Source organism: Leopardus geoffroyi, chromosome A1 (assembly GCF_018350155.1).
Source record: "Leopardus geoffroyi isolate Oge1 chromosome A1, O.geoffroyi_Oge1_pat1.0, whole genome shotgun sequence".
NCBI lineage: Eukaryota > Metazoa > Chordata > Mammalia > Carnivora > Felidae > Leopardus > Leopardus geoffroyi.
The window spans coordinates 163,571,562-163,585,120 of NC_059326.1; the positions used below are offsets into that span (position 1 = coordinate 163,571,562).

At 38.0% G+C, this 13,559-nt stretch overlaps 2 protein-coding genes across 54 annotated transcripts in view; one reads left to right on the plus strand and one right to left on the minus strand.

The window, feature by feature from the left end:
• The window catches only part of PAM (peptidylglycine alpha-amidating monooxygenase), a 287,832-nt gene that overhangs the window by 235,585 nt on the left and 38,688 nt on the right, over positions 1 to 13,559 (plus strand). For all 50 annotated transcript variants that reach the window (XM_045500038.1, XM_045499877.1, XM_045499994.1 and 47 more), the window contains one exon: positions 7,905 to 8,034. In XM_045500038.1, the coding sequence (XP_045355994.1) occupies positions 7,905 to 8,034 (130 nt within the window). The remainder of the gene's footprint in view (positions 1 to 7,904; positions 8,035 to 13,559) is intronic.
• The window catches only part of GIN1 (gypsy retrotransposon integrase 1), an 84,449-nt gene continuing 76,281 nt past the window's right edge, over positions 5,392 to 13,559 (minus strand). For all 4 annotated transcript variants that reach the window (XM_045500190.1, XM_045500212.1, XM_045500187.1 and 1 more), the window contains one exon: positions 5,392 to 5,645. The gene's annotated coding sequence lies outside the window, so the exon portion shown is untranslated. The remainder of the gene's footprint in view (positions 5,646 to 13,559) is intronic.

Consider the following 13,559-nt stretch of genomic DNA (forward strand, 5'->3'; position numbering starts at 1 on the left):
ATAATATTGTGGTTCTTATAATTTACCTATAGGTATCATAAGTATGCATGTAAAAATCATAGTTTGACTTAAGGCATTGTATTCCTAAAACCTAGTTAGCTTTTCTAAGAAAGAAATATTTAAAATACCCCAAATACATTTACTTGCCAGATCTCATACCTTATAGGGTGGTCAAAATGGCAGTGTCCAGGAGTAAAATGTTGCTGCAGGATCTGGGTCAGGAAATTTCCTTTCATTTAAAATATGTGGGTAAACGTCACTGAATTAAATAAAATGACGAGTCATAGAAACATACAGCACAAATCCTCATTATAGAAAGAAAATATGCCTGTGTTTCCTTTCTGCAATGATTTATTTTAGTGTTATTTCACTACTCTGATTCAAAAACCTTTTAAACGTTAAATGTAAAATAGCAAAATTCATATTTAGGTAAGCTATTTCTGAAAGTCTTTTTCTTTTCACCCTTCTGTCACTGTTTACAGCACAATATAAAACCTAACCTTAATTGAAAATGTTTCATTCCTTTGTGTAAGCCAGAGAATGCCCTATCCTCAGGAAACTTCCATTTGCAAAAAAAGAAAGTAGGCATTATTAGCATGTAACATCCTGATAAAATACATTAGTAGTCTAATTCATGTATATTTCCCAGGGTATGAGCAAGGGGGATAAATTTGATGGATAATCTCCCATTGTTGTTCTCATAGCCTTTTCTTTACTTCAGACAAAGCTGAGAAGGGAACCCTATAATAGTCTGGAGGAACTAACTGTCTCCCTAAATGCCTAATTTTCTGTAAGGAATTATATTACCTTCAAAGAAGAAGGTAGTTTTTCATATGAGATTATTACTCAAACAAAAATGCGAGGCTATGGTGTTGCTTAATGTTATAGCTCCTACTCATTTCAGATGCCTTTGAGACCTATTTTAATTTTTAAATGAAGAAACTGAAGCCTAGAGAAGTTAACCCATTTCAGTGAGGTCACAGAGTCTGAATTTAAAACTTGGACTTTATAACTGAATTTAAAACTAGAATGCACACTTCCTAGTTCTTTACACTTCATTACAGTCTTGCTCAAAACACTGAGCTAACTTGTTCGCCCAGTTCAGATATGCCTCCCTGGAGCTCTGGGCCATCACTGCTGACAAGCTGGAGGCTTCCACTCAGGACTCTGTTCTAATGTCCACAGTTCATGGCACTAGCACAATCCAATACAGGAGCATTTTATGCCACGGCACTTTGGATTTCATCGACTGGACCATACTTTGGAACTACAATACAGTAATGTATCCCATCCAGCTGATTTGAGAGGTCACAGGTGAAATTATTGGATCGGCTCAAAAACCTGGATGTGACTATGTGTGGTAGGCCCAGAACTACCTCATGGTTTCAAAAACACCATTTTGTGGACTTTTAGATTTTTCTGAATTCCGCTTAGTTCCATACCTTGGCAGCTGCCTTTAAACTTGAATCCCCACCTCATAATGGGATGAGCATCATTGGACACAGCTGCATGAAGAGCACAACCAGAATGACATCTTCCATCTTTGCTATGAAGCCTTTAGCATTCCCGAGAACAAGATGGTTAAGTATTGTGTCTTCAGCATGTCTCTAAGAGCGCAAATATCCACAAATGGCACCTCTTTCTAAGTCTTGTCTTCATGACCTGTGGTGAGTCTGTTCTGAAAACTCTTGTCCCAACAGTTGTGAGAACAACATTAGAAACAGGGAAATTTCCCGGACAGGTGCAGCTAGACTAGCACAGAGGTTTTGCAACTATTGTTGGAAAGGACGTGCCTCACATGGGAAGCTATAGCTGCAGTCTCCACACAACGTACCCACATACATGTACACAACACACACATGCGTGCACTGCGCGCACACGGTTCAGCTCACCCCAGAACAGTTCTGCATTTGGCCAAAATAAAATCTGAAAACCATTCCACGCAGGTTGTATGCTGTGGATCACTTCAGACTCTGGAGCCTGACTTCCTGGCTTTGAATCCTAACTACACCACTTATTATGTGGTCCGTAGGAAAAATTAGAAAAGAAATTCTCTGGGTTTTAGTTCTCTCATCTATAAAAATGAGGATGATAACAGTACAGTCCTCATATGGTTTTAGTGAGGGTCAAATAATACTTCCATGTATTCCAGGTAATGCATGGAAAGGGCTTTGAACAGTTTCTGGCACACACAAAGTATTAAATGTTGTAATACATTAACAATACATATGATTATAATTGCCACCATTAACATCATGTCGGATTAGGATTTCAAAATTTTAAACACCAAAGCAATAGGAGTAAATGTTAATTACTATAACTTAAGCAGCACCCATGAGAGAATTTTCTTGGAAAGTGTAGGAAAGCTGTAAAATTTGGCACTCTAATTTGATAAATTCAGAAAATGACTTGGCAGTGTTCTGTCGTAATGGCAGTGTGTGGCTCTCAAATCTCTGATCACTGACATTGACCTGCCTTGACGTTTTCCTGTGATACATGATGTACAGTGTGGAAATAATTCGACTAGGTAAGCTGAGAAGCAAATACACTCTTTTTTACACCTAACATCATTTGTTTTTTTACCGTTAATTTGATATTTATATTGAGACAATATTCGTAGGATAGGAACAAAATCCTAGTCTTTATTCTAGTGGCCTTCTGGAAACCACACTCACTGAAAAATAAATCTAAAACTATATTCTCAGTGGCAGATTTGATTGGAATGCTATTTGCTAGCATATGGAAGCCTGGTTCAGCATATATTGTATACCTGTGAACAGAAAATAGTATCTGCATGTGTGTGATGCTTATCAAAGTATTCACAGACTCTTAATCAACTCAGAGTCTATATTTCAGTCATATGCTTACCTCTAGGTTCACATCTTACAGAATTACCAGGTAAAATAAGGCATTCAGTTGGCTGAAATTTCATCCCTGGAGGGAAGGAGACTAATAAAGACAAACATATACATAGCCCTCACTGTGAGCCAGGCTAAGTGTTTTAGGTGCGTTAACTTATTTAATCCCCATAACAACCCTATTTGTAAACCCTTTTAGAGAGGAAGAAACAGGCACAGAAAGGTTAAGTCATGTGCCTAAAGCGCCATAGCTGAAGGAACCAAGATTTGCTCAAGTCTTGGTTTTAATCACTTTGTTATTCTGCCTCACAATAATATAAAATGATAGACAGATAAATAGATAGATAGATAGATGAGAGAGAGAGAGAGAGATAGGAAGGCAGGCATGCAGGAGGGAAGCATGATGACAGGTTTTCTTCCAATCATCCCGTCATCTCATCTACACTTGTAGTAACTCTTGGTGTAGATTACTTTTGATCATACTTTCTCAGTCAGCATCCAAACATTTTGACCAAGTCGAAGATCTCATTTGCAATTAAATTTTAAAAAGAAAAGAAATTCTGCTAATGCTTTTGGCCCCTATGTCTAAATTCTCTTCCTCACTTCATCCTCATTAAATGAATCCTTGTTTTCTTTCTGACTTGGTTATAAACATTTCTCATCTGTTTTCAGTTAATTATCGCTATGGCCAGCACTTCTGATCAGTAACAGTCTCTGCCCAAAATAAGTCACCTTTCCTCACTAGATGAGAATTCCCAAGTGTAGAAAAAGCAGCCATTACATTTTGTTCTTGTTGAAGTCATCTAGTGATTTCACTAAAACTAATCTTTTAATTATGTAACACTGAAGTCACAGCTCTGGGTTTAAAATTAGATTTTTTCTTAACTTAATTCTGTCATTTCTTCTGTAACACAGATAAATGAATGCCCTTTTAAATGCATATTAATAATTTCATATGAAAGTAGCATTGATCACTACATTAATCTCTTTCTTGGAAAGGTATAATTCATTAATTCTTAGTGATTTATTGATATAATTTTAATAGTAATGTTTATTTTTTTCTGAAGGTTGTTAACTTTTTTTCTAAATATATAGAATATAAGGCTGCACATTGACTTTTATAATGAGTGCAAGAATTCCTCTGAAATAATCCTATTATTTGACATCTGAATTTAGAGCAGCTGACAGAGTTGGGAATGGCTTGCCAAATGTCATGTGTAAGAAATTTGTATTAATTTTCAAATTAAAACTGAAAGGCTACAACATTAGTCATATACTGAATCGCCTCTTAAATGAAAGCTAAGAAAAATCTGAATTCTTAATTTTTAACTTCTCCATGATTGAAAAAGTTAGGTTTAAGTTAGAACCCAAATATATTTTATCATGTAATTTCTTTAATAAGGATTTGAAATAGTTCTTAATTGGGGTTTAGAAAATAATCAATCTTGACATTGACAACTAAAGTCTGGCCCAAGCCCACAGTTCCTTTCCTGTGAAGTGAGAAAACGACCTGGGATGACCCTACTGTTCTGACATTCTATGACTCTCATGTAGCGACAGGCAGGGATTGGAGAAACATGTTATTGACTCCATCCATATACCTAGACCACTAGTCCTAAAAGACTGCTTTGAATCTTGATCATCTAATCTTAAAGGGAACAGCTTTTAACCACCTAATAATGAAAAAGATGGTGACACTGGAAGCAAAAACATCAATTAACTGAGCTAATGTTCACAGAGGAGACATGAACTCAGTTTTTCTGTAACTATTTTACAATTTCTAGTTAACCTGGAGACCTAGATCCTAAGAATGTTGAGGTCTTGGGTTGGTAATCTTAAAAGTGTGTGATGGTATTTTTAAATGAAATTTTAAATAATATAACCTCTCTAAAAATTTTGCCATGCACAAAGTAGTTCTCCTTTGCATTGACTCTGTACTCACAGTGTATATATTTCTTCTTATATATTTCCTTACATATTACCTTTACTGTTTTGAAAATTCACCAAACCTATACATTTTAATAATATGTTCTATTTACACTATTTTTCCTTCTTGAAAATTTCCAACCAAACGGACTCTCATATGTGACAAAATAAGCTGTTAACAACCTATCAGTCAATGCTTTTAGCAGACTTTTGAGTGCTTACCAATCTAAGGTCATTGGTAATTGGGGTCATTCATAGCCAGTTTAAAGTTGATTGTGCAGTATTTCCAATAGTTAATGAAACTCACATGTGTCCCGGTTTGTTTATTTTGGACGCTGCATCTATTTTTTATCAGAATTAGTATCTCTGGACCTTCATGAGCACCTAGCTTCCAGTACCTGCTGGATGAACCACTGAATAGAAATGTTCTAGGAAACATATGTTTATTTTCTTTAATAAAAATGATTAGCCAATAAGCATTTTTATTGAGTCTCTTAACGTCTTCAGCAGTGTGGGGAGTAAAAAGAGGTAGTACAAGTGAAATATAAGATCATAAGGGTGCTTAAGAGCTGGTTGACAACATAAATAAGTAGACTGGACCACAGCATTCTGTTTAGTGTATTTGTTAGGCCATAACAGGCAGCCAGGTGCTGTGTTAAGACTTTACAACAAATAGTGAATACGACACGATCCCTGCCCTCAAGAAGTTCCATCTGGGTGCAGTAGTTCTGGGCACTGAGAATCTGATGAAAAGCAGCTAAATATCTGTGTTATCATGAGGTTCAGGGTTGCCTTGAAGACCATCCAGACTCTTCAGGAGCTGATGAATGAGCATAGAACAATGACCACCAAATGGACAAGCTGTAACGGAGATGGGAGTGAATGACATACAACCTGAGAACTTTAAAATAATTGAAAACATTTTCTTTGGGGGATGATATATCCATCTGTTGATCTATCTAGACATCTCTAATTGTCATGCTTATACCACTGCTTCCAGATTTCACTTTCAAAAACACAGTTTTAATCATGCCACCCCATGCTCAGAAACCTTCAGTGGCTACCAGTCGCCTGTAGCAGCAATTTGCATCCTTTTTTCCTATTATGACAAACGTGATAGATGATGAATGTTATTCATCTGAGCAGCCCCATTCACATCCACTGCTGTGCCCAGAATTGTTTGCAAATGTAAGCGTGCCAGCTGTAACTCTGTCCCCCTTCTCTTCAACTCAAGAAGGCGTATCAAAACACGTGAGTGAGAATGACATTCTCATGGGCCCTAATATATTTCAAAAGTAAATTATTCCAAACTCTGTGCTTTACTGATACTAATAATATACTTGCAGCATGCCTCAAAATTAATCTTCGTATAGATCAAGACACCACAGCTCAGACTGACATTCATTCGTTGTTAAATCCATACTCTGTCATATGGTATACAATATATTTTCCAGTCTAAACTAGATCTCCAGGTCTCTTAATCCCGCCTTTCGCTCCCCTAGCCCCACCTGGACACAGAGAGGTATCCTTTCCAGATTATTTAAAGATCTTGAAAAACACTCTGCAATTGTAAACATCCTCGCTTTTGATCTTTCTGACCAAAATATTCTCTGCTCGCTTCTGCACTCACTGAACTCCTCACTTAACCTTTAAGTGCATACACAAGTGTTTATTTCTCTGGGAAATCTCCCAGGTCTAACCTTAACCCTACCCTCTCCCAGCCAAGCCCCAGGAAGGATTATGGACCCTCTCCTGTGTTCCATCACTACAGTGTGTCATAAGTATATGGTTTCTGTTTTTCTCATTTTATTCTACAGGGTCTTCAAGGCCAAAAGCCATGTTTTATTCCCAGAATCTAGCAATGCCTTACATAGACAATACACTTAGCGAATCCTTGAAGATGCTTCTGCAGAAGTTGTAGGCAGAACTGACCTAGGCATTCAGTTGCACTGTTTTCTTAATTTTTATTAAAGAAAAAAATTAAATGTGCAGAGGTAAAAAGACTTTGAATGAAGCAGTACTATTTCCTTAAGTACAGTTGAGAAAATTACTTTAAAAGTGTTTATTCTCACACCAGCATGCTCTCAAGCTTTCATAAGCTGATCCTACAAGCCCTGTGCTTTCCTTTCTTCCTCCAGTCTTTAATGCCTGTCTCTAGGGATTTCACTGCATGTTGCCACATCCTCCAGAGGATGGGAAGGAGAAACGAGACTCGAATTGCTGCATTTCTACCTCTCGGCATCTCTGTTGAAGTATTCGAGAGGGAAAGAAATATGGAACTGATACAGTTGATTTCACAGTATCTTCCTAACTTTATATCCTCAGTCAGTACAGCTACTTCATACATCATACCTCTTTATTCATAAGCATGTTTATAAAAAGGCCTAACACAAATAAATGCAGGTATTCTCTAAGTATAAAGGTACTCTGATTAGAAATCAGAATAACTTGAGAGTCACAGAGTTTGTTATGTTTCCCTTCTCTTGTGTCAGGAAACAGTGAAATACAAGCCATGAAAGAGAGTGTCCCTCCAATCCCATTGCTATAGGAACCCTCACATTCAGAGAAATGAGATTGGTATCTTATATAGATTCCTTGTATGATATAATTAGCGATGGTTTATTATAGGGTCTTGTGTCTATTGAACATCTAGAATTTACACAGGAGTCAGATCACACACACACACACACACACACACACACACACACAGGCTTACTGCCCATGCTTGCTATTGATTCACACGTAAAAGCTCTGTATTAAAATGATGCCATCCATGTGGTCTTATTTCCCAAACATACTATTTTTAAATAAGAATCATGTCAAGAAGAAAGTAGTCTCAGATTTGCTCTATAAGGACTTCCGGATAAGCTGTTTTCATAGGCATGTTATCAAGAGGAAAAGAGGGTATACGGTCCCCAAACAAATTCACAGTCACTTCATTTCATAGCTCAGGAAGCTACTCGGCATGTGCATGTGGTTTATTTATTTAGAGCACGGCTTGACTTTTTTTTTTCTTTGCATCTAGTGACATTACTGCATGAGTTTCTTATAACCATTGCGCATCTTCATGAGGTTATACAGCTTTCCTTTTTACACCAAATGTCTGTATTTATCTTACAGATTTCCATGTCGAAGAATCACTGGATTGGCCTGGAGTATACCTGTTACCAGGCCAGGTCTCTGGGGTGGCTCTGGACCCTAAGAATAACCTGGTGATTTTCCACAGAGGTGACCATGTCTGGGATGGAAAGTAAGTAATATTTTTCCTTCAGGGTGTAAATGAAAATAAATATAGCATGCATCACTTTTTGTTAAACTAGGGTAATAGTAAGAGAACTACCAAGGTTCTTGGTGAACTTGATTTTTGTGAGCAAACCATATTTATCCTTTTAATGCATGACTCTGATAAGTAATGGAGAGGAAGTCTTGGGCATTTTAAAACAATTAAAGTAGTTTCACAAACTAGTTGATGGAAAGAAGACAATGACAATCTGATTCTGCCTACTTACCATTTTCTTCCTTGTCCTTGAAGCCACCTTCACATTCTTAAGGAGGATAATATTAAAAGGCAGTTAAGAGAGTACATTTGCTGAGGCGTTTCAAGACTTCAAAGAAAGTGCATCCTGAGAAATGATCAACCAAGAAAAGTTACTAGTTGACTACAAGAAAACACTTTGTTATTTCCGTGTGCATGCTGCATAAAGAACCACTTTAAGACCATTGGACTCTCCTTTTCCATCAGACTGCTGCACAGCAGTGAAAACAATTAACCTTCTGGAGATTATGGTTGAACCAGTTTAGCCACCACATGTATAGAAATAGTAGCTTGACCTTCATATTTTCATACAGATTATCACTCAAATTTTCTCTTTTCATGAGCACCAAAGACTTCAGAATAACACAAGGACCAATTCCCCTGCTTTTCCTTTGGGTTTCTCTTTCCAACCTTTTATTCTGCCTTCCACTATCTACTTAGAAGGATTTTGACTAAAAATGTCTAACATTTATTGTTTACTGTGGGTCTGTCACTGTTTTAAATGTTTACCTAACTCACCTTACAACAGCTGGGCACTGTTATTACCACCATCATTCACATTTTCCAGATGAAACCAAGAGGAGGTAAGTGTTTTGCCCCACGTCTCTGAGTTAGAAAACGGCAAAACCAAGCTTCACTTCCTTTTCACTGACTCCAGGGTTGGCCCAGTTGCCCACTTTGCAATATTGCATTTTATAGGATTGTGAGCACATTCACATGATGACATTTTTAAAAGGCTGGTCTCAAATCTAGCAGGTTATCTTAACTCTCCTGAGTAATGAATATCCATTTGTTCATTTATTTTATCACAAATGTGCATATGAAGGTGAATCTTAAACTAACAATTAACTGTAATGAATCTTCTCCTTTCAAGTGTATAGCTGTAGGGTCTCATTTGGAAAACGGAGAGCCTACATATATAGTTCAGTTGTTTTTTTTCCCTCTAATTTCAGAGATATTGATTATACGTATGCTGGTGCTAACTCCGCTCTGTCACACAAATGTGTATGTATTTTTCTTTGTGCAGGTAAAGATGGCACGCATTCAGCATTTCACAATACATTGGTAGTTTGGTTATTGTTTAATTGTCCTCTCCAGTTGTCACACTTGAAAATGGAATCTGAGAAAGGAATCACTTCAGAGTTCAAAGCAATCGAACTCAATATTCGTATTCATACATCTCTGTTACATCGTCTCAGTCATTATTGAACATCTAATGGTATTTTAACAAGTGCTTTTAAAAGCAAACTATTACTATTCATTGTAGCATATTCTTCGTTTTAATGAATATTGCTACATTTTCTGCATGGATTTCTAGCCACATTTTACCAGAGGAGAAAATTACAGCATCATTTTCTCCCATTGATACTGTTTCAGCTGGCTAAAGCTAAATTGGATAAAGTCCAAGTCTCCATTTGAATGTGATACTCATTCCAAGTAAACAGCAGAGGCTGGAACAGTTTCACAGGAGAAGGGATCAGTAAAGGCCAGCTTGGGGTGGGAGACGATGACACAACACTGAAATAAGAGCCACATAAGAACAGTTTCTGTGACTTATATGTTAGTCCTCACTCAAGAACTGCTTTTTCCTGGCATCTAGCTTTCATCTAGATAACCAGTATCATGTGCAAATAGATTCCAGCTTCAGTGCCAAAGCCCTGGTGTGTTTATCCCGATAAATGGCACCAACAAAAGGGTGTTGTTAAAAATGCAAGACTTCTTCAGAGCAGATGTGCTGGTTTAACTTATTAAATCTCTATTTCTTCTTTCTTATTCATCTTTATCTTTCAGGTGTAAGAATTTTGTTAGCTGTCTTTCCTTGTGTCTCTCTTGTAGTGTCCATTGGCCTCTAGCAGCCTTTTCAGTCATGGTTGCAAGGAAATTCTCTTCTGGAACGTACTTCTTTGCTTTTAACCACTGTCTGCTTTATTATTCATGAAGAGAATTAGAAGTGGATTACTCTTTATTTTTTTAGAAAAATAGATTTGGATTTGTAGGCTCCGTTCTTTGAACAGTCATGCATAGCGATCCTTCATATATAAGCTGCATTATATAAAATAGGCAAAGTACATAGTTTTTGTTCTCCCTCATTAAATATCCAAGGATTGTAAAAAGAAAAAGACAGCACCTTCCTGAAAAATTTATGATGTACTGGTGAGAGACAATGGACATTAAACATTGGGAGGAAATTGCATTCTTATTGCTACCACTGTTTGAATAGAGTAGTGAGAAATCCTGTATTAATCTTCCTTGGAATTTTTCTCATCCTGATAGTTCTCATGTTCACAAAATTGTAGTTTCCTTAAGGTCAGGACTTGCTCTAAAACTAAGCACTCTGTGTCCCCTAATTTTTAGGATGTGATCATTCTTTAACTATTAGGCATGCTTCATATTAATAATCCGTACTTAATACTTAGTACCCAAAGCTCTTTGATATCATCATATCCACTTTTTTATAAGCAGTATTACTCTTCATTTCTACCTCATTTCCCTGATCATCCCTTACTCTTCTATTTAACCATGCTAAATAAGCATGGCAACCAAACTGAAATAATAATAATAATAATTAATAATAAACCACTTGACCTCCTGAAAGGTGGTCATCACTCCCTTTCACTATTTGATTTCCATTTTCTTTCCTGTCCATCTCTTACTACAATATGGCTACTTTAAGAAGCTTCTTCTAGCTGCAATAAGAAATGCCTATTATCAGAAGTATGTAATGAAATGTTTAAGAGCCTGCGGTCTGTCCCGGTGTTAGGGAGGCATCACAGCTAGAGCTCTTTCAAGTTTAAATGCGTCCCAGCAGGAGGTGGGTAGCTCCTGCCTCAGTAACAGCTGTTCCTGGGTCTCAGTCTTAAAATCCAGACTCCTGTCAAATCTTGCTTCCTGGCCTTTCTTTTATTTATCTCAGCTATGGTTCTGGTTCCACTGTGCAAGACTCACATCACATACCCACTTAACTAAACCATGGATTTTACCCCTTATTTTTAGGTGTTAAAAAGTTGTTTCCTTTGTACAATTAATAAGTTTTCCACATGGAGTGGAAAGGAAAGTTGGAAGTTGTATCACTTGGAATTCTTTCAGTAAGAGAGAAAAACAACTCAAACTACCTTAGGAAAAGAAGAAATAGATTAGACTGTATAAGTGAAAACTTCAAGGGTATGGTAATCCAGATGACATCACTAGGATCCATTTTTTAACAAATTTTCTCCTGGTTAGCTCCATTCCTGCGCCCTGATTGATCTCTGTCCCTGCTTTCAGCTTCGGAATCACATTATCACACTAGTCTCACAGAAGACGTAGTCTGTGTCCTGGACAGGTCAACAGAAAATCCTTAAATTGAGTCTGTTAGCATATTATTTTTTGGTCTGACTTAGGTCATGTCTCCTCTATCTCCAAACCAGTCGTTGTGGCAAAAAAATAAAATCCACTCTTTGGCTTAGCTTGAGTTTTTTTCTTCTGTGTCTGGAATGTAGGAATAGAGTTGACATCAGAAGCAAATGCACTGACAGCGGGCTTAGAATGTGGGGTCACCTAAAGAAACATTGAAGTTTCATTAGCTCAATGTGGGGCAGCAGACATTGGGCACCCAGAAGAGCAACTGTGCACCAGAGAGCTCACCTCCAATCTCCCGCCTAATGTACACACACCTCTTAGAAGATCTTCCACAGTCTTCCAGTGCTAGAACTCTCAGTACCAAGAAATTCACTATGATATGAGACATACTTTCCAATTATGGGACTCATCTAGCTGTTATAAAGTTCTTCACTATGTTAAACTCAAATCCGAGTCTCCTACCTCCACCTGCAGGACAACCTAACGCAGGGTGAACTTACTCCCATTTATCCATGGCAAGTACTTACACATTTGAAGAAAGTCTTTTCTTCTCTGGAATAAGTATCCCCAGGCCATCAACCAATCTGTATGCTGACATGATACTGTCATCTGAAGGTAGTTTGATTTCTCATCCTTTTAAAGTGTTTTGTGGAGAAGTGGCCACAATACCTCATGTATTATCTGCTCAGCAATGCAATTACTATCCTTAATGTGTATTCTAGATATCTCTCAGCGTAAAAAGTTTGTATTCACTCTTATTTAGCATTCATATCATCTTGTTGTGTGTCGAATCTGCTAAAATCTTTAAATACACTTCATAAAACTTTTACTGGAAATTTATACTTATGTGGTGTTTTCATTTTTTAACATATATTTATTTTTGAGAGACAGAGAGAGACACAGCATGAGCAGGGGAGGGGCAAAGAGAGAGGGAGACGCAGAATCCGAAGCAGGCTCCAGGCTCTGAACTGTCAGCACAGAGCCTGACGCGGGGCTTGAACTCACGGACTGTGAGATCATGACCTGATCTGAAGTCGGACGCTCAACTGACTCAGCCACCCAGGCACCCCACTTATGTGGTGTTTTTTTTTTTTTTAACTATTTTTTTTTCAACGTTTATTTATTTTTGGGGGGGACAGAGAGAGACAGAGCATGAACGGGGGAGGGGCAGAGAGAGAGGGAGACACAGAATCGGAAACAGGCTCCAGTCTCTGAGCCATCAGCCCAGAGCCTGACGCGGGGCTCGAACTCACAGACCGCGAGATCGTGACCTGGCTGAAGTCGGACGCTTAACCGACTGCGCCACCCAGGCGCCCCTGTGGTGTTTTAAAAATACTGAATTCAGGACTTTATTCCAATTATATTTCCCTTCATTAGATTTAACAATTTATAGGTATTATTTAACCAGAGAATGAGCTGTCCCTCCCAGCTTTGTATCAAGTCTATTGATGTACATGCCTTTCATATCTTCATAAATGTTGTTTATAAAATTTGAATAGTTCAGTGGTTGGCTTAGCAAACTTTTGTTCTTAGATATGTGGTCTTCTGGGATTCTTCTCCCATTTGCCCCCCAAATAGCTCACAAAACATGTCTTCATCAGTGCTTTATGGAATGTTGCCAAGATCTATTGTTCAGAAATCTCTGCATCCTTTCAGAAAAATCAGTCCAAGATTTGTCTCACTGGTTTTCTGGAGTCTCAGTTAAGATATCTGCTTCATTAGGGGCGCCTGGGTGGCGCAGTCGGTTAAGCGTCCGACTTCAGCCAGGTCACGATCTCGCGGTCCGTGAGTTCGAGCCCCGCATCAGGCTCTGGGCTGATGGCTCAGAGCCTGGAGCCTGTTTCCGATTCTGTGTTTCCCTCTCTCTCTGCCCCTCCCCCGTTCATGCTCTGTCTCTCTCT